Source organism: Phacochoerus africanus, chromosome 9 (genome assembly GCF_016906955.1).
Source record: "Phacochoerus africanus isolate WHEZ1 chromosome 9, ROS_Pafr_v1, whole genome shotgun sequence".
Taxonomy (NCBI): Eukaryota; Metazoa; Chordata; class Mammalia; order Artiodactyla; family Suidae; genus Phacochoerus; species Phacochoerus africanus.
Genome location: NC_062552.1, coordinates 57,969,949 through 57,990,477, shown reverse-complemented (window position 1 = coordinate 57,990,477; position 20,529 = coordinate 57,969,949). Strand labels below are relative to the sequence as shown.

Below are 20,529 nucleotides of genomic sequence, written 5' to 3'. Positions count from 1 at the left end.
GAATACGTAAGTGAATTATTTTCTGAGACATGGAAGTAAAGCAGTTAAAGAGCACACTGCATCAAACATTTGACTCTGTGGACTCAAAATATGATCACATCTCCATCTCAGCCAAATAAGGCCCTACTGATTTTGACCACTCTGTTAGGTAGATTTGAGGCAATGTTTTTTTGTTTGTTTGTTTTTGTTTTTTTAGTTTTCTTTAAATTTCTTTGAGTTGGTATGTCATTTTTCTGCAACTGCTGTTTGCTCAAAAGGTCAAAGGGAATGCTCGAACTTGTATTCTTGTTGTCTTTATCCCAGTTTTAGAAGCAGAGCACACTAGTATGTGTAAGATTGCCCCTATTTTAGTCTGTAATGAAAAGTAGGTTCTTCCCACTGCTGTGACCTTTATACCTATCTATTCATGTCAAATTAAGTTGCTTTTTTACTTCTTTAGAATACATACTTTATATAGTAAAGTCAGTGTCACACAGGTAAAATAATAGTCACTGAATACAATAAAAATAAATAGGATGATGAGAGCTAGAGGTTTGCTTACTAGGAAGGTCACAAATTTATTCTCCAAATTAAAATAAAATAAAACTGGTGACTTTATTCAGTTTATCCATTTGGCAACATTGCATTTACTTGATCCTTTGAAGTTGCTGAGGAGACAGAAACTAGTGTTTATTGAGAGCATCCTCAGTGTCAGCCACTGCACTAGCTGCTTTGCATGGCTTCCCTCGTTTACCCTTCACAGTCACCAGCAGCCATGTATTAGGCCACTACCAGAATGAGGGCTGGGAGCAGTCATGTTTGAGGCCTGACTGCAATCTGAGAGAGAGCCATGATACTCTTTTTGAAAGAGAGTTTATGCTTTTCCAATGGCAGAGAGAATGTTCAGAATTACTCTTCCATGGTTATTGATGTTCTATTCCTAAGGACTTCTGTTCCCTCCTCCTGGTCTTGTGATACTCCCAGGATAGTGACTGCTGCAGTTCATCTTGTAGTGGAGAAGAGATACCCTCTTGTGTTCTAGAAGCAGAAAAATGATGCAGGTAAATAACAGATAATTTATAGGCAGATAAATGACAGCAGATAAGTGACACAAGGCTTCTGGTCCTGATGTCCAGGGAAACTCTTTTCTAGGGATTCCTTTCTTGAGATCAGTTGTATGTACATATGAACATGGGATTGGGATTGCTGCATCTAGGAACTATCTGAAATAGACCCTGTACTTATTGAACTTACATTCATGGAAAATGAGATGGATTAAACTCTGAATATCATAAATCAGAAAGTGAAAGACAAATACCATATGATATCACTTATATCTGGAATCTACTATAGGACACAAATGAACCTTTCCACAAAAAAGAAACTCATGGACTTAGAGAACAGACTTGTGGTTGCCAAGGGGGAGGGGGAGGGAGTGGGATGGGATGGGAGTTTGGGGTTAATAGATGCAAATTCTTTCCTTTGGAATGGATAAGCAGTAAGATCCTGCTGTATAGCACAGGGAACTATATCTAGTCACTTATGATGGAAAACATGATGGAGGATAATGTGAGAAAAAGAATATATATATGTGTGTGTGTGACTGGGCCACTTTGCTGCACAATAGAAATTGACAGAACACTGTAAATCAACTAGAATGGAAAAAATTAATTTTTTTTTTTTTTGCTATATCTTTGGGCCGCTCCCGCAGCATATGGAGGTTCCCAGGCTAGGGGTCGAATCGGAGCTGTAGCCACTGGGCCTATGCCAGAGCCACAGCAACGCGGAATCCGAGCCGTGTCTGCAACCTACACCACAGCTCATGGCAACACCGGATCCTTAACCCACTGAGCAAGGCCAGGGACCGAACCCGCAACCTCATGGTTCCTAGTCGGATTCGTTAACCACTGCGCCACGACGGGAACTCCCTAAAATATTTTTTAAAAAATAAATAAATATCATTAGGAGTAGTCTGCTGTGTTACCTTTTTGGAATAGCTAGCCTGGTGGTACACACTAACTCCATAAAAGAAATGTTTCGCTATCTATCTAATGTTTGCAAACTTGGCTTCCTTAGGTGCCTGGCCTATAGCTTGCTTCTTGTTCCAGTCTCTTGACTCACTTGTCTGTCGTCTTTGGGGTTTATCTACTGTTGCATCTTTGCCTTTCTCTTCAGTTTGCAACATGGCCCAGACTCTGTTAAATTCTGTTTTCCTCCATGAGCATCCTTTCCTTTTACCCTTTCACCTCTCTTCTTGGCTTGTCATATTCACTTCATATTCATCTCAACTCCATTCGTATTTTTTTTTGTCTCATTTTTTTCTGGGTCTTATGAATACTACACGTTAGCATTGCATCCATGCTTCTTCTAAGCAGCTGTATTTTATGCTATAAGATGTTTTCCTCAGTGACCATAGCTGATTAAACCAAGAGTGGACATTTGACTCAAAATCAGCCAATCTATAGAGCAGGCAGCAATATCAGACTTAAAATCCAGCCCAAAAAGTTAAACTGGGCCAGTCAAGTTTCTCTCTCAGGAATTTACATTCGGAAAATTGTAAAAGCCCTACTCATTTTGTGTGTGTGTGTGTGTGTGTTTGAATTTGAAGAGTCATGTAGAGTAACTTCTGGGATGGTCATTACAGGGCTTTGTTCACTCCAAGTTTAGCAGGACTAATGAAGGCCAGTTGGGGGAAAAGGAGGAGACTAGAATTGCTACATGAGAGAAAAGGAGGAAATGAGAGCAGGCCTAGTCCACAGAGCTGGCATTGTTCCTGCCCTCCTCAAGTCTGGTAGTTCATTTTCTCCTGGATTCACATGAAGGTTCCCAATAGTCTTACAGTAAATGCCTCTTTTTACTTGAAATATTTTGAGTGAATTTCTGCCCCTTCCAACCAAGAGCCTGATACTTGTAAATACAAATAGTAAAGATCTTTTCAACTCTAGGTTGGTTTGAAAGTATTGGACTATGTTGTAGAACCTTCCTTGTGACCTCATGGTTGTTTTTCTAATTTCTTTTGTATCAAGAAGGAGTGAATGAATGCCCACAGTTTAAAGTAGAAATAATGAGAGAAAGCATGTTCTGCAGGTTCTCTAGGGTATAGTTCTTTATGAACATTAAATGTTTCTACAGCCTGGACTGGCTGAACTTTCCCTTTTTCTCCTAACCCCCGTTTGGAGAATATGTACAGAAAATTATGCACATTAAACATTCTGTCACTGGATGCTAAAGTAAACACACAAAGTAACGTATTCTAGAGTGCACAGCTTATCGTCAGAATCAAAGATAGAAAAATGTATTATGTATTGTTCTTTAATACAAGTTCTATAAGAATTAAGTAGCAGTGCTACTTATACTCTTCACAGCCCTCCAATGTTAACTTTCCTGGTGGCCCTTGGGTCTCAGGATGGTTACTTCATTATTAACTTTATAATTAGGACCTAGTTTGAATCCCAGTAGCACTATCTTATTTTTACAAAAACCAAAAAGTATATTTTCTTAGTCTTCATTTTATCAGATTTTATCATAATGGACTGGAGCCCAACTTTTTAACAAGAAAGAAGTTTGTTCACGATGAACTTAATCATTTCAGCTGGTTATTTTCTGAAAGTAGATCCAGTTGCCTATTTCGAAGTTGGTGTTAAGGTGTTTAGAAGGTGAGAAGATTACAAGAGCAGTTACCCTCTGATTCCCCTGCCCAAATCCTGACAGCATGATGCAGCTCAGAACATTAGTGCTGTACTGCAAGGTAGAGCTTATTATATTTTTAAGAACTGAATAATGTGCCTTTATTTTTAGGTTTAATAGTGCAGTTTCAACTGCTAGGAAAAGGAGACAGCATTTGTAAGAGACATATGATATTTTGTTAAAGTCATTTTATAGTACTTAACAGAAGGAAGAAAAGCATAGGCTTTTATCATTTCAGTTCAAATTTTTTTTGGAATTGCAGTTGTATTCCTCTCAGGGAAACCAAGGAATATCTCCATGTTATTAAACATCTATCCCAAGGAATGACATACTCAAGTACCTAATGCAAGTTTCAGAGCATTGCATCATCTCATTCCCTCTGCCCCTTCTCTCTTTCAATAATGCTTAACTTCATTCTATACAGAGTTGTTCTCTTACCACAGTTAAACTGGTAGATACTGGATGCATGTTTTCTGATAAAATTTGCAGTTTTGAAACTTTTTTCTTAGCCCAGTCTACATTGAAATGTGCTTTCCATGTAGAAAGTTCTCAAGTAATATTTTGCTGGATGAACATTTTTTATTATTTTTTGTGTTATTGCCACCACTATCTTAATTTAAGCCCTTACTGCTTATCCTATTTTAACCAAAGAGGAATGCTATCACTAATATTTTTTTACTGCCATGTACTTAGCACTTTGTTTAGTATTGTTGATAAAACATGAGTGAGAGAGAGAGAATCTTTGCAGAGGAGTTGTCTGAATCCCTATGATATACTTGGCATTATCAGAAATATAAGAGTGGCAAAACTTTTATAAATATATTACATTTATTTAATAGAGTCTTTGGCATGTCTTCACCAATTCATCATATTATATAAATGAAGCAACTGTGGCTTGAAAGACCTGATTTATCATTACTTATCAGACTGGCAGCTATGACTGAGCATCCTATTTTGGTATTCTTCCTTTTCTATCTTATTACCTGCATGGTATCACCAAAGAGAGATGTTATCAGTCTGCAGGTATTTGTTAAATTTCTTCTATGCGGAGATATGTATGATTTTCGTCGTCAAAGAACTTACATCATGACTGGAAAGATAAAACTAATCAGTAAGTTATTCTGTGCTACGCAACAAAAAATTAAATCATTGAAGAAGAAATGATGGTGATAAATGAAGTAATTTAGGACTGTTTAGTTCAGGTTTGAATCTATGAAGGTTCTCAGTGGATCTCTTACAAAACTGGTACTTACAGGGTAATGACGTCTACACTTCGTTTCTGATATTTGCACATTGAACTTTTAATAAAAATTAAATATTTATTTGATGTCTTATAAAAATTACTGTTATCATCCCTGTGAGTTACCTGGGGTTTGTTGGTTTAATTGTTGTTATTTTGTTTAGCTTTTTACTTTTTTAAAGTTTTATTGAAGTATAGTTGATTTACAAGGTTGTGATCATTTCTGCTGTACAACAAGGTGATTCAGTTGTACATATACACACATCCATTCTTTTTCAGATTTCTTTCCCCATATTGATTATAACAGATATTGGGTAGAGTTCCTGTGGTCCCCATTGGCCAACTATTCCATATACCACAGTGTGCATAGTTTTGGTGGAGGTAGTATTGTTTGGTTGATTGGCTTGAAGTTTTTAGTTTAGATTTTATTGTTGTGGCTTGTTGGTATGGGTACAGAAAATGGTTGTGGAATCATTTTTCCCACCTAACAGATCAGGGACCAAAGAGGAATAAGAGGAGTGATCGAACAAGAATTAGGAAAGATGAACCAAAACCACTTGTACACTATTTGTATGTATGAGACAAAATGTTCAGAGACAATCTAGCAATGAAGCCTAAAACAACAGTACTACATTTCTGTGTTACGTTAAACACCCTTTCATGACTTAAATCACATAGCAAATTTGGAGTAAAGTTATCATAAGATTTACTTCCCATCGGTGACAGATGTAGGTATTACAGAGGTGGACACCATGTGCCACTTCATGTGTCATAGTCCCTTATTAAGTGTTAATAAAATGCTGTTTGTCAGTGTAGATGAAATTTAGGGTATAATCCATTGTTAATAAACAATTCCCTATTTATAGATAGGATTATATTGTAATATAATTCTGAATATCTGTTTTTAGATAAAGGTTTGCCAAAAGTGAATTACTTTCCCCAAGACAATAAAAGTAAAAAAAATTGTTTTGCAAGCTAATTAGCCATAGTGATTGATAAATACTCTTCTCTCTTTGACATATTGAGGCATTTTGTTTATGTCTCAAAAGGCTGCACAGAAATGGTTACAGTTGACAGCTGTTGTACCACTAATAAGATTAAAGTAAAGAAATTAGTTGTGTCGACTTTAATCTGCTGTTTAACACTGCAAACCACCTGGGGTCTTCTCCAGAGCCAACATGTTTAATTGTGATTTTAAAATTACATAAGCAGATTCTACTTAAGAACATATCTAAAGACTTGCTAATCATAACTATCTTGTTATTAGACAAGACAGAGTTTAACACTAGAGTTTAAAATTAATGTTTTAATTTTATGTTCATCCTACATTTTTAAATGAAACATGATACCTTCTCAACTGGAGGTTAATTTTAGGAAATACAGAAAGTCCAATTAGGTTGTACTTAAAATATGTATGGTTTCCTATCTAATATTAGAATATGTCTCTGTGGAATAAATTGTCTATTGTAATTGTACTAAACTCACCAATTAAAAATCCTTGAAATAACACATCTAGTTGAAGACCCCTTACTCCTGCTCTGAGACATCATTATACCTAGGAAAGTCATTTAATTTAAAAATTAATTTTGGTATTATTAAGATATTGCTTTGTAGAATATGGTATGCAATGTAGTAATCATTAGTGATTATTATATTGAGTTTTGATTCTAACTGAAATGTAGGATGCACATAATTCACTTCCCTGCAATAAAGATTGGTTAGTCGAGCAGCATCATTAGCATCCTTTGAAGACCTGAGTCTTGAGTTGTCTTGATTTACAGTTCTTGGATATTGGCTCCCCTACTGTCCCTATCCAGCCTAAGTGTTCTGGCCTCAGAAAGGAAGGAGCCAGAAGTAGCAAAGGCAGTGTGGATTTACACTAGTCATCACATTGACAGTGGGAAAAGTTTTCCTTGTTATCCAAAGCTTGAACTGATCCAAATGTCCACTGCAAAAATATCTCCAAATTCTGTCACAAGTCCACCTTATTTATGGTCACAAAAATGTCAAAACTGAACCATCTCTTTCTTGTTAAATTTTCTGCATCATTCTCTGTCCCCAGATTGCTTGCTGAGAAGTCACAGCAATATCTTTTTAGATACATCTCCTAATGAAAATAAAAATAAAATAAACAAATTGGACCTAATAAACTTACATGCTTTTTCACAGCAAAGGAATCATAAACAAAACAAAAAGACAACCTATAGAATGGGAAAAAATATTTGTAAGTGATGTGATCACAAGGGATTAATTTCCAAAATATACAAATAGCTCAATGTCAAAAAAAAAAATCAAAAAATTAGCAGAAGACCTAAAGAGACATTTCTCTGAAGAAGACAAACAGATGGGCAACAGGTACATGAAAAATGCTCAACATTTCTAATTATTAGAGAAGTGCAAATCAAAACTGCAGTAAGGTATCACCCACTCCAGTCAGAATGGCCATCATTAAAAAGTGTACAAATAATAAATGCTGAAGAGGGTATGGAGAAATAGGAACCCTCACATACTGTTGGTAGGAATGTAAATTGGTACAGCCACTAGAGAACAGTATGGAGATTCCTTCAAAAATTAAAACTAGAGCTATGATATGATCCTGCAATCCCGCTCTTGGGCATATATCCAGAGAGAACTATTGAAAAAGATACATGCACCTTAATGTTCATTATAGCACGATATACAATAGCCAAGACATGGAAGCAACTTAAATGTCCATTGACAGAGGAATGGCTAAAGAAAGTATGTGTAAATATATATATATATACATATATATATACATACACACATACGCACACACACACACATATACACCAGAATACTGGAAAATTACTCAGCCATTAAAAAGAATGAAATAATGCCATTTGCAGTAACATGGGTGGACCTAGAGATTATCATGCTAAGTGAAGTAAAACAGAGAAAGACAAACATCATATGGTATCACTTATATGTGGAACTAGAAAAAATGATAAAAATCAACTTATTTACAAAAGAGAAACAGGCTCACAGACATAGAAAACAGACTTATGGTTACCAAGGGAAAGGGTGGAGGAGAGGGATAAATTAAGAGTTTGGGATTAATATGTACATACTACTATATGTAAAATAGATAATCAACAAGGACCTACTGTATAGCACAGGGAACTCTACTCAAATTCTATAATAACCTATATGGGAAAAGAATCTGAAAAAGAATAGGTATATGTATAAATGAATCACCTTGCTGTACACTTGAAACTAACACAACATTGTGAACAACTATACTCCAATATAAAATAAATTTTTTTAAGAAGAAGTTGCAATGTACATACACAATGGAATATTACTTAGCCATAAAAAAGAATGAAGTAACGCCATTTGCAGCAACATGGTTGGACCTAGAGATTATCACGCTAAGTCAAGTCAGTCAAAGACAAATATTGTATGATCTCACTTATATGTGGAATCTAAAAAACAAACTACAAATGAACTTATTTACAAAGCAAAAATAGACCCACAGATATAGAAAACAAACATATGGTTACCAAAGGGAAGGAGAAGGGAGGGTTAAATTAGGAGGTTGTGATTAACACATACACACTACTATATATAAAATAGATAACCAACAAGGATCTGCTGTATAAGGACAAGAAACTATGCTCAATATCTTTTAACAATCTGTTAAGAGAAAAGAATCTGAAGAATATTCGTGTATCTGAATCATTGTGCTGTATACCAACACATTACTGTAGTACTATATACTGACATTATAAATCAACTATACTTAAGCTAAAACAATTTTTTAAAGATTTACAAATAAAGGCTGGTTTTACTTGTTTTAAAAATATAAAGATCATAAACTTTCTACATATTTTCTAAGCTGGATAGTGTTATTTCTTTACCACTTTGGGTTTAGGAAAAGGGTATTATATTCATTGATTTTCTCATCAGTATATGTTTTTTAGTTCCTACTATATATAGACCATGATGTGTTTTTTATGTGCTTTGAATATATCACAGAATGTAACAAAGTTAACAAATGTGCAAATTATTTGAACAGATATTTCGCCGAAGAAGATATATAGATGGCAAGTAAGTGTATGAAAAGATGTTCTACATCATTAGGAAGTACAAGTTAAAGCCATGAGAAGGTACTTCATCATACCTATTAAAATTTCTCTAAAAAACTTATACTTCCAAATGCTGTTGAGCATACAGAACAGTTGCAACTATCTCACACTGCTAGTGGGAAATGCAGAATGGTATAACCACTTTGGAAAACAGTGTGTACATCTCTCATAAAATTAAATTTACCCTTACTATATGGCCCAGCAATCTCACTCCTAGGTAGTTACCCTAGAGAAGTTAAAAAAAAAAATGTGCTCTCAAAAATCTGTGATTGGGAGTTGCCGTTGTGGCCCAGCAGTAACTAAACCAACTAGTATCCGTGAGGACGTGTGTTCCATCCCTGGCCTCACTCAATGGGTTAAGGATCTGGTGTTGCTGTGAGCTGTGGTATAGGTCGCAAGCTCGGCTCAGATTCCACATTGCTGTGACTGTGGTGTAGGCCGGCATCCATAGCTTGGATGCAACCCCTAGCCTGGGAACATCCATATGCCGCAGTGCGGCCCTAAAAAGCGCCCCCCACCCCAAAGAAAATCCTGTAAAGGAGTGTTTATAGAAACTTTATTCATAATTGCCCCAAACTGGAAACAACCGAAATATTCTTCAGCTGGTAAATAAATAAGCAGTCCATAAGCATGGAAAGTATCCATGCAATGAAATAAATGAAATAACTATTTGGAAATGAAAAGGAACAGACTGTTTATGCATGCAGCAACATGGATGAATCTCAAATGCGTTGTGCTAAGTAAAAGAAGCCAGAGTCAAAAGGCTGTATATGGAATGATTCCATTTACATGACTGAAAAAGGCAAAACTAAAGAACTACAACACCACTATATGATTGTCAGGAGTTGGGAGAGGAATTGACTAGGAAGTAGCCAGCCAGGGGAATTTGAGGAGGTTGATGGTTCTATATCTTTATTGTAGCGGTGGATTCACTTCTGAATGCATTTGTCAAAACTCTGTACACTAAAAAAGGGTAGATGTTAACTGTGTATAAATTATGTTTCAAATTTTAAAATTATATATTGAAAGTACAAAAAGAGCAAGATAAATAAAGGAAAGAAAATCTGTTTATATAGAAGAGTTTGAAGAAAAAAAAATCCCTTAGGCCTGAATTTGAATGTGAAATTTCAATTTGAATTCACAATTTGATCTTTAACTAAGGGGTAGGATTCCTACCTCTGTTAGTGGAAAACACGTGTTAATGTGTTTCTAGTTGTACATTCTTGTATATTCTGCTTGAAACAAGGAAGACAGTGTCCCTTCATTTAGACAATTATGTGCTCAGCCAGCTGTGTGCTGCACACTATCAAGGCTCCATGAAGGGTGAATCAGGCAAGAACCTTGCCTAGAACTTACTTAAAGTAGTTATATAGTAGAATAGAATTTTCAGTGCTTTTACACTAGTCTCAGTTTTCAGTCTCCAGAATTGGCACATGTTGCTTTCAGGTGGGCCAGGCCTGCCTCTCAGGCCCCATTCTGTGAGGGACCAATTAGGTGGTCCAGTCAGGATGTTAGAATTCTAACTGCAATTGGCTCCCTGGTTTCAGATAATTCTTTTTAATAATATCTAAAGAAGTTATTTTAGTTTGGAGCTTTATAAAATCAAAGCATAATTTGAGGCTGGCAATGCATGTAAACTATATACCATTTATTAAATGCTTAATACAAACAAAATGTACTTGGTAAAGTATAATGTGTTTGGGGCTCTAGATTTAGCATTCATTTCTCCCTTCCCTGAGAAACGGGTATTACTCCAGGTCCATATATTCCAGTTCAGTCTCGATAATCTTTCCTCAGACTATATCATTTGCTAACCATCATCTGTTTTGTGAGGTTTTGTTCCTTTTCTATACTTATCCACATCAGGCCACTCCTTTTCTTACAAGAGTGTTGAAACAGTAATCAATGAAAATTCCAAGTTTCTCTTTGCAGCTGTGTTGCTGTGACTTTATTACTTGCTGTGCCTTCTTGGCACAGAATTTTGCACTGCAGGAACTTAAATCCTTCCCTCGCCTCCATATATGTAAGCTATATGTCATTTATTAAATGCTTAAGGCAAACCAATGAAATTTGGCAAGGTATAATTTATAATCTTTGGACTCTAGTTTTAAAATGCCAATGGCAGTTATTTTAAAATGTCTGCTTTCTTGACACTGGTATAAGATAGTGGATTTTGGTAAGCCGTGTTCTCTGAAAAGTCTTAATCACTACAAACTGCATAAGGATATGAACTACATACTTCCTGAGTTATATTATCCAAATCTCTTAGGCTGCAACCACCTGGGGCTTTTATCTTTAACTATTTCATAACATCTTGGATGCTGATCTTCGTGTCTGAGGGGTACTGCACTTGTATTCTGTTAGTGTCCTTTTTGGGTATAAGTATGTTCCTGTATTTATTGCCAAAATACCCAGCTTTGTAATGCTTTTTCTGTCCTCTCTTTGCAGAGGAAACATTTTCAGTGGGAAAACTAACTGACACAAGATTCACTCATGTAGTCATGATTATTTTGGGTCAGAAAGCCTTTATCTCAGCCCAACCACAGTGTACTTTAACAGAATGGACAGTAAGATTTTTACTGTCTTCTCAGAAGATACTTTTAAAATCTGGGACTTTCTGTTTGATGTTAAAAAGTGCTTCCAGTCATTTGAGTTTTAAATTACAGGGATAGCCGCTTGGGCAGACCACCCAAGCTGGGTTCAAAGAAGTGATCTTTCTAAGACAGGTGCTCTTCAAATAGAGGTTGTCTTTCAAACAGGTTCTACCGAGTGGACAAGTTTTTCCTGACCCTGCGATTTTTGGCAACCCTCTTTTTTTCTCATCAGAAAGTAGTTTCTTTGTGGAAGTTTCTTGGGAGAGTTTTGTGAGCCTAAGATTATATAGACACACATTCCACACTTTACTAGTAAATGCAGTTTCTTTAGTGTAAAGCACAGAGGGCATTAGGACAAAATCTCATACCATGCGTTGTTTGCTTTTTCGTGTGTATGTTTATTTATGCCTTATGAAATCCACAAAAGATTTTAGACAAGTTGTAGGGATTTCATTGAGTACGACGGAAAAAAATTAGAAGTCAAGACCATAAAAATTATAGACCAAAATTAAAGAGAAAATAGGATTCAATTATAGAGCTATAAAGTTCCGCATGTCATTCTAAATATAGTACTCTCATTTTTTAAGCCTTGAGGGATATATAATTACATATATCAGTCCTAGTATAAAGCTACAGTACACGGAATAAGGTGATAGTGGCACAATGCTGTACAAAATTACCAATTGGACTAGGAAACTGGAATATATCCTGTATATAGTTATAACACAGGTAACATTTCACAACAGTAGAAAAAAGGTGGATTATTCAGTAATCTCTTGGGGGGAAAGAGGGGTAAATTTAGGCTTCTGCCTCACACCACACACCAAAATAAATTCTAAATGGTTTGATAGTAAATTGTAAAACCATATAGTTACCACACACAGTGATGGTTCAAGAAATAAAACGCAAGTGGTTCCTGAGTTCCTGGTGTGGCACAGCAAAAATGAACCCGATTACTATCCTGGAGCAGCGGGTTTGATCCCTGGCCTTGCTCAGTGGGTCAAGGATCCAGCAATGCTGTGAGCTGTGGTATAGGTGGCAGATGCACCTCAGATCCTGTGTTGCTGTGGCTGTGGTGTGGGCAGGCAGCTGGAGCTCCAATTCGACCCCTAGCCTGGGCACTTCCATATGCTACGGGTACAGCCCTAAAAAGAGAAATATAAATAAATAAATAACACAAATGGCTAGATGCAAACATATAACTCACCTTATGTCACAGTGAAGAATAACTTTTTAAAGGATAAAAGGAAAGAAAAAATAAAATCAGAGAAAGAATTTTTGACCACATAACATTGTTTAGTTCCATTAAAAATACCTTAAAAATAACAAGCAAAATTAATGGCACAAGGTAAACTGCAAAAAAAATTAACATGTGTTAACCCTTTGTTTTATTTTTAATGAGAGACTCCTTATAAGTCATTAAGAAAAAGTGAAATTGCGAATAAAAATTTACAATAGAGGATAAGAATAATTAACAAAAACATAAGTATAGTGGGTACTTACCTTATACCTTTTCCTGCAGTCAATTTCATATCTTGGATTTAAATGTAAAATTATGAAAATACAAGAAGCAAATTTAAAAGAATGTTTACTTGTGAAGTGGGAAGGTCCTTCCAAGTCTGACACAATACCCAGATAGGGAGAGTTTAACAGTTTTTATCAAATAAAAATTAAAACATTCTTTCTGACAAAACCCAAAAAATTTAGATAAGTAATAGAAATTTTAGATAAGAAAATTTAGATAAGTAACAGAGTAGAAAATTCATTTGCTACATATTATGATCAATAGTTAATATCTTGGAGTTCCCACAGTAGCTCAGCAGAGCTAGAAACTTTTCCTAAGGAAGCAGGAGGATTTGTTCGGTACAGCTATGGCGAACATAAGTTGTGCTGTTGGGCGCCGCTTATGTTTGTAGAGTTTCCAAGCATGTAAGGTGGCCTTCTCACCACAGAACATGAGAAAGCCAAGTATTTGCGTCCCAGTCTGCTTCATGTCTAGGATGTAAGCTTTCAACCTAGGCTTCATGGCCCAACCTACTCATTCCAGACTTTTATTTGGAGGCTAGTGAAGTAAAGAAAGGATGTCCCAAACTCTATCCTTTGACAGTTGGAAGCAGCTGCATCTGGTTTCCAAAGTCATGGTGTGAGTTCAAGCTGTGGCATATGGTGCCCAGTGTTTTTTGTTTGTCAGTTTGTTTTGTTTTGTTAGCAGATCAGTTTCATCATATGTGCTTTGGGTGTTGTTCCAGGCAGTATAATTTCTATGCCTCTGTTTTCAAAATCCTATGATATACCCAATAGCCTGTCAGTTAATTTCCTTTCTAGTTAAATCAACCAGAGCTTTCTTCCTGTGGCTTATAACTAAGAACTCTGAATGTTAAAACAGCATTGTTTATAATGTTGAAAATTGGGCACAATAGTAAGGGATTGGTTGAAGTAAAAGTTTATATCTATTGTGTGACGCTGTACCATCTTTTAAAATAATGTAATATTTCTCAGATTAAGCATTTTAATCAGAAAAGGAATTTAAAATAAGGATGTTTACAAAATTGTTGATAGACTTCAAAACAATACCAAACATATCCACTGGGGGCCCTGCTCCTCTGAGGACAAACACAAATTAGGAAGGAAATAAGAAGCTACACACAATTCTCTCCCGTACCAAGGAAACCACAGAGTGGGTACTTGAAGCTGCAGATCAGAGTTTAGCAAGTCAAGTAGTACAAGTTATCCCATTGGTTTGTATATTCTGGTCATCGTTGCTATTCAAAAAGTTTCCAAGTTAGTTCCCGTCGTGGCTTAAAGCAAACGAATCTGACTAGCATCCATGAGGATGCAGGTTCGATCCCTGGCCTCGCTCAGTGGGTTAAGGACCTGGCATTGCAGTGAAGGTTGCGGACACACCTCGGATCTGGCGTGGCTATGGCTGTGGCTATGGCACAGGCTGGCAGCTACAGCTCAGATTTAACCCCTAGCCTGGGAACTTCCATATGCTGCAGGTGCGGCCCTAAAAAAAATTAAAAAAAAAAAAAAGTTAAATTGTGGGAAACGCCCCAAATTTGATTTTCAACCCCGTGTTTGGAGTTAATATGTTGACCCTATTACCTACTCCAAGCCCAAAATTATTCCCCCTCCTGAAGTTCAAATGATTGTGTCAGCGATGGGGATGTCATATATTACATTACATTATATATATATATATATATATATATATATAATGTAATTAACCCAGGCTTAAGCTGGGTTAAGGTTAAGGTAAACCTCGGGACCTTTGCTCTTCCATGGGTGTGAGGATGTGGGGATACAGCCATTGGTGGCCAGGAGGGAAATAGTCGATGCCACTGGGGATTGCCATGTGAAAACTGAGGGTAAAGCTGACAATGCAGAGGATAGGACAGGGACAGAAAGAACCTTGATGACATTATTGAGTTGCTAGGTCAAGCTTCATTGGGGTCTAAATCTGCCTCTAGATATTTCAGTTATGCGAGCCAGTTTGAGTTAGATTTTCTGTCATTTGGAACAAAAAGGTAGAAGACAGGGACTTTGTCTTCATTGTTGCTGTGTCTTCTCTAGAAGTATACCTGGTGCATAGCAGGTACTCAATATTTTAGTGAGTGAAAAGGAGATTAAAGTGGAAGGGACCCCTTCTTTTCTTGATGTTTTAAAAAATTTGATATATTTGTTTAGGTTTCATTTTCGTGAAGTGCATCACACATACAGAAGTGCATGTCCAACATAGGCATACTTTAAAGAATAATATTAAAGAGAATTCCCATGTAAATTTCACCCCAGTTAAAAATAGAACAGTGCCATTTTCATATGGGTAGATTCAATATGAATGGACCACACATCATACTGAAGCAATTTTAGCACATTATAGCAGAACTTGGCATAGGCATTTCAGTTTGGGGATGAATTTCTTCCCAACAAAACTTTCTGTACATTGAAAAGAAAATACTGGGAAGTATATCTATTCACTTGCAATGGAGCATGATGGAGGATAATGTGAGAAAAAGAATGTATATATGTATGCATGACTGGGTCACTTTGCTGTATAGTAAAAACTTAACAGAATACTGTAAACCAACTATAATGGAAAAAATTAAAGTCATTTTTTAAAAAGTTAAATTTTGTATTAAAGCTCAGTAGTTTCTACCATATTCCAAGGGAACACATCCCAAGGCTCTTTGAGAGAAGGAAGCAGAGCAGGGCCCTGGGTCCCTCTGCTTCAGTCAGAGCAGCTCTAATTTTATTTGTTCTTTGGATAAAATAAATATTTTGTTAGCTTTTAAACTTCTGGGTAAGAAAGAATTCTGCTGTTTTTTTTTTTAAATTCAAGACCAGTGTTATAGAAGAATATTAAATGTCATAGAGAAATTAATACCCATTACACATATGTTAACTAAGTTAATATTTATAAGAAGAAAAGACCAAAAGTACAAATACCATGTCACCTCTTGATAGTTTTTATATTATTTCTTTGTGCTTTTCCTTCCCAAAATTCATTACAGTTATTTAAAAAATTATTTTTATAATCACAAATACATGTTATTATCTAAGTTAAAAGAAAAGCACCCTTACAAAATCCAAATACATTATCTAATAAATGAAATAGATAATGCTGATTTGTATTTGTGAAAGATTTGTTAGGTAGAGGCTCTAACCCATGTGTCATAAATGAGTAGGCCAGGTTTTTCTGTGCAGTCCTCTGGTACTGAGGGCAGAGCTGAGCCTTCTGGCTCCCTTCAGTTTAAAGTCCTTTCATTGTTCATGCCTGTATACCATGAAAAAAATTGAGAAAGCACTGGAATGCTGCGTTATCCTGGAAATAATAGCTTCCATAGCAAATAGCATGCTTTAATTTAATTCAGTTTTTTATCATTTGTGCCTTATAACAAGAATAATAAGATTAATAATCCTAATAAAAGCTATCATTATTAAGTATTTAACCATGTGCTCAGTGTTGCCCTAAGTACTTTATTATCTCATTTAATTTTCATGACAACCGTATGAAACTTAGGTATGATTATCTCAGTTTATAGGTGAGAAAATTGATGCTAAGATATTAAATTAGTAACTTGCTAAAATCTCAAATGGCAGAACTGGGTTTCTTACCTAGGTATATCTTATTCAACATCTCTACTCTTAACCAATATATTCAGTTCTGCTCAGTTTTCAGGAACCTATCAATTATGTGCAGCAAGGTACAACCATATCAGACAAAAGGATGATTGCGAGATGATCACCATCTTTCTCCCACTAGAGCATTAGCTCTGAGAACAGAGAGTTGGTTTTTCTCATCCACCTAGCACAGTACCTGGGAAATCATAGGCATTTAGATATTTGTTGAATGAATGAACACTCACGTGGTGGTTCTTAGACCTGTGCTTCTCAACTCTGGCTGTCATCAGAATTGCTCATAACTTTTGAAACATGCAGCTGCCTAGAGCTCTCTCACTCCCCAGCTAGCATCTCTAGGAGAGGAATCAGGCAAATACATATCTTAAAAGATCTAAAGGTGATGCCAGTGCTCAAACTCTAGGGCCCCTAGAGCAGTGGTCCTCTGACTTGAAGATGCATCAGAATTACCTGCAGAATTTGTTAAAACACAAATTGTTGGACTCCCCCCAAAGTTTCAGTTTAGTAGGTCAGAGATGGAGCTCGAGAATTTGCATTTCTAAAAGTTCCCAAGAGATGCCAATGATGCTGGTCCATGGATCACATTTTAAGAATTGATATTCTAGGAGTTCCCACTGTGGCACAGTTGGGGCAAATCCAACTAGGAACCATGAGGTTGTGGGTTTGATCCCTGGCCTCGCTCAGTGAGTTTGGGATCCAGTGTTGCCATGAGCTGTGGTGTAGGTAGCAGACACAACTCAGATCTGGCATTGCTGTGGCTGTGGTGTAGGCCAACAGCTACAGCTCTGATTGGACCCCTAGACTGGAACCTCCATATGCCATGGGTGCAGCCCTAAAAAGCAAAAAAAAAAAAAAAAAAAGCATCAACATTCTAGAAGATTGATTGATCGTGAGGGGCTAAATCAAAACATTTGTACATAGGACTTACACAGGAGATATAGTCAGACAGGTCAGAGTCAACACTTATCATTCAAGCAATGCATATTAATCAGATTTTTCAAAGAACTCAGAAGAATGCCCAGTGAGTTTTTTGCTCCAAAAGTTTCTTTGAACAAGGGCACGTGATATTTAATGCCTAAGGAAAAAAGATTTCTTGGACGGGTTTGACCTTGGACTATTTTACTTCCTAGGTTTTCCTCTGCCGAGGCTCTCTGTGTCTATGTCCTTTTAGTCTCTGAGCAGGCGTGGTGCTCCCTGCCAAGAACTCTGCAGTTCTTGTCTCACAGAGAAAGCCTCTAGTTTCTCCTCATGTGTCCTCCCTTCTTCATCATCTGCACCTGTTGACCAGATCTGGCAGCAGGAACTTTGGCATTCCCTTTTTTCTGGGTATTATTCAAGAAATTCTAGGTCCTGGGTATTATCTATTTTCTGGGTATTATCAAGAAATTCTAGGTTCCTGGGTATTATCTAATCCTAGATTATTAAGACACTGTCAGTAGTCTGCTAAATTCATTTCCATTGTCTGCTGTTGCAACTAACAAATTAATAAGAGGTTAAGAATTAGGCACTAATGAACACTGGGCTATGGATAAAAATGATGGACCTTGTACCTAACAATATTTGGCTTGGTTTTTTAGAGTGACTCCTATTCCATGCCTGTTACTTTTATACCATTCATTTTATATATTTTAAATTGTTTAGAGAAGAGCTGCATAGGTTTTATAAATGGTGTTTTTCTCCTTCTGTTAGGTCTCTCTGCAATGCAATCAATGTTTACAACCTCACCTGCAATAACTGTTCTGAAAACTGCACTGATGTTCTGTTCAGTAACAAGATTACCTTCTTAATGGACCTCCTGATACACCAGTTGACGGTATGTAATATTGTTGCTTTGAGTTAAAAGCAGTTAAGTTTTGAGAAATATCCCCTGTGGAGAAAACTAAAAGAATTGGACTTATTTATTCTCCAGATTGAAAAAAAAAAAAAGTAAAGGTGGGTTGGGAGAGTAAGATAGGTACTGGCAGAGAAACCTCTTAATTTGAAAATTTTATATTGGATTCTCCTAAGTTTCAGTAGTTGATGGATAATGTATTGCTGAGGTCACACATTTACATGGTTAGACTGGGGCTTTGGAATGAGTTCGACTCAAAGCCACACCTTGAGACCGTTAGGAATGAGTGCCATAGAAAGGGGGAAAACTCAGAAAGTCTCAAAACCTCTCTTGCCAACTCAGTTAAAATCATCATCGGTTTAAAAAGGACTTTTTGATGGCATTGTTGTATTTTTTTTGAAGCAAGAAACTCCTCTGTCAGAAAAGGGCAAACCTTTTATACTTTTGAAATGATAACAAGCAGCCAATTGCAGCCTCAATTTTTACTTCAGTTCACAGATGTTGAAAAGCGGTAAACTCAGTATAATATCCAAAGGTTTAGGTCTCTCATCTGCAGTCTCCAGAACACAGCCCTGGGGCCAGAAGTTTCCTGGTGAAGTTTCTGAGCCCCTGAGGTATTGGCACAAAATCACTCTCAAGCTGCAAGTTTATAACACAGGAGATTTATTTTTCAGAACTGATTTACTTTTACTCAGCGTGTAGTTCTAATAGCTCTTCCTAAACTGTGCGCCTTTTGCTCTATTTCCTTCTCCATCTGGTTAATTTCTACACATTCTTTGGCCCTTTACTGAGATATAATGACATCTTCTTCATGGAACCCTCCCCAGCCTGACTCTTTCCCCATGTCCAGGTTAGGTGTTCTTCTTGTGTGCTCTAGAGCATTAATCATTCATAAAATTAATCACGTTGAATTGTAATTAACTCTTCACTTGTCTATTTCGCCAGCTAGCCATAAAATCAAGGAGGACAGGAGGTAATTTATCATTTTCTCCAAGATCCTAACACAGAGCCTGACATAGCTTCAGTGTGTCAGTGATGAATGTATTAGTAAATAAATGGAATACCACATTTTTCAAGCTAGAAATTAGAAAGGAAATGATAAGGGTCTTACATGTAGGCATACTGACAATGAGAAGGGACAACAGTGAGCAAGAAGAAAAACAGACCTAGAACTGTTACACAGTACAGTAGTGTCTATTTATGGTGATTACACTGAGTCATCACTTGAGGCTACCCTATGTGTAGTTTTATCTGTAAAAGAAGACATTGAAATGTGGGTAAGACATCTTAGCAAAAAATTCTATCACAGGTGAAAGGCTGGGACAGGGAGGAAAAAACTTAGCATTTGTTGTATGGCCTTATATTCCAGGCATTTTAATATGTATTGCCTCATTTAATTTTTAAGACATAAAGTCACTATTATTAGGCCATTTTACAAATAAGGAAACTTGAGTCCCAGAGAGGCTGGCTTGCCCAGCTACATAGACAGTGAGTCTCAGAGCCAAGAGTGCAGCCTAGGTCTGTAAAACCCAAATGGAAGAACATTCTACACAAAAACTGACTCTACTTTTCAAAAGTATCAATGTCATGAAAGACAAGGACATGCTGGAGAACTGTCACAGGTTGGGGGAAACCAAGGAGATCTGGCCATTAAATGCAATGTGGGATCCTACACTCCCAAAAAAAGGACATTAGTGAGAAACCTCAAAAAATTAAATAATGTATATAGAATAGTTAATTTTATTGGCTCAATGTTCATTTCATACTTTTGATAATTATATTATGGTTTGTAAGATGTTAACAACAGGGATACTGGGTAAAGGGAACTCCACAGTTTTTGCAGCATTATCTTGAGTCTTCTTGCCTATTCCTTCATATTCCAAAGCCATTTTCTTTTGCCACTTCTTCTGTTCAAAGTACATAATTTCTCTTCTTCCATTACCAATATAAAAT

At 36.5% G+C, this 20,529-nt stretch overlaps 1 protein-coding gene across 3 annotated transcripts in view; it reads left to right on the top strand.

Annotated features, from left to right (window-relative positions):
* Positions 1-20,529, top strand: part of SCAPER (S-phase cyclin A associated protein in the ER) — a 411,590-nt gene that overhangs the window by 265,666 nt on the left and 125,395 nt on the right. For all 3 annotated transcript variants that reach the window (XM_047796974.1, XM_047796976.1, XM_047796975.1), the window contains one exon: positions 18,435-18,558. In XM_047796974.1, coding sequence (XP_047652930.1) covers positions 18,435-18,558 — 124 coding nt within the window. The remainder of the gene's footprint in view (positions 1-18,434; positions 18,559-20,529) is intronic.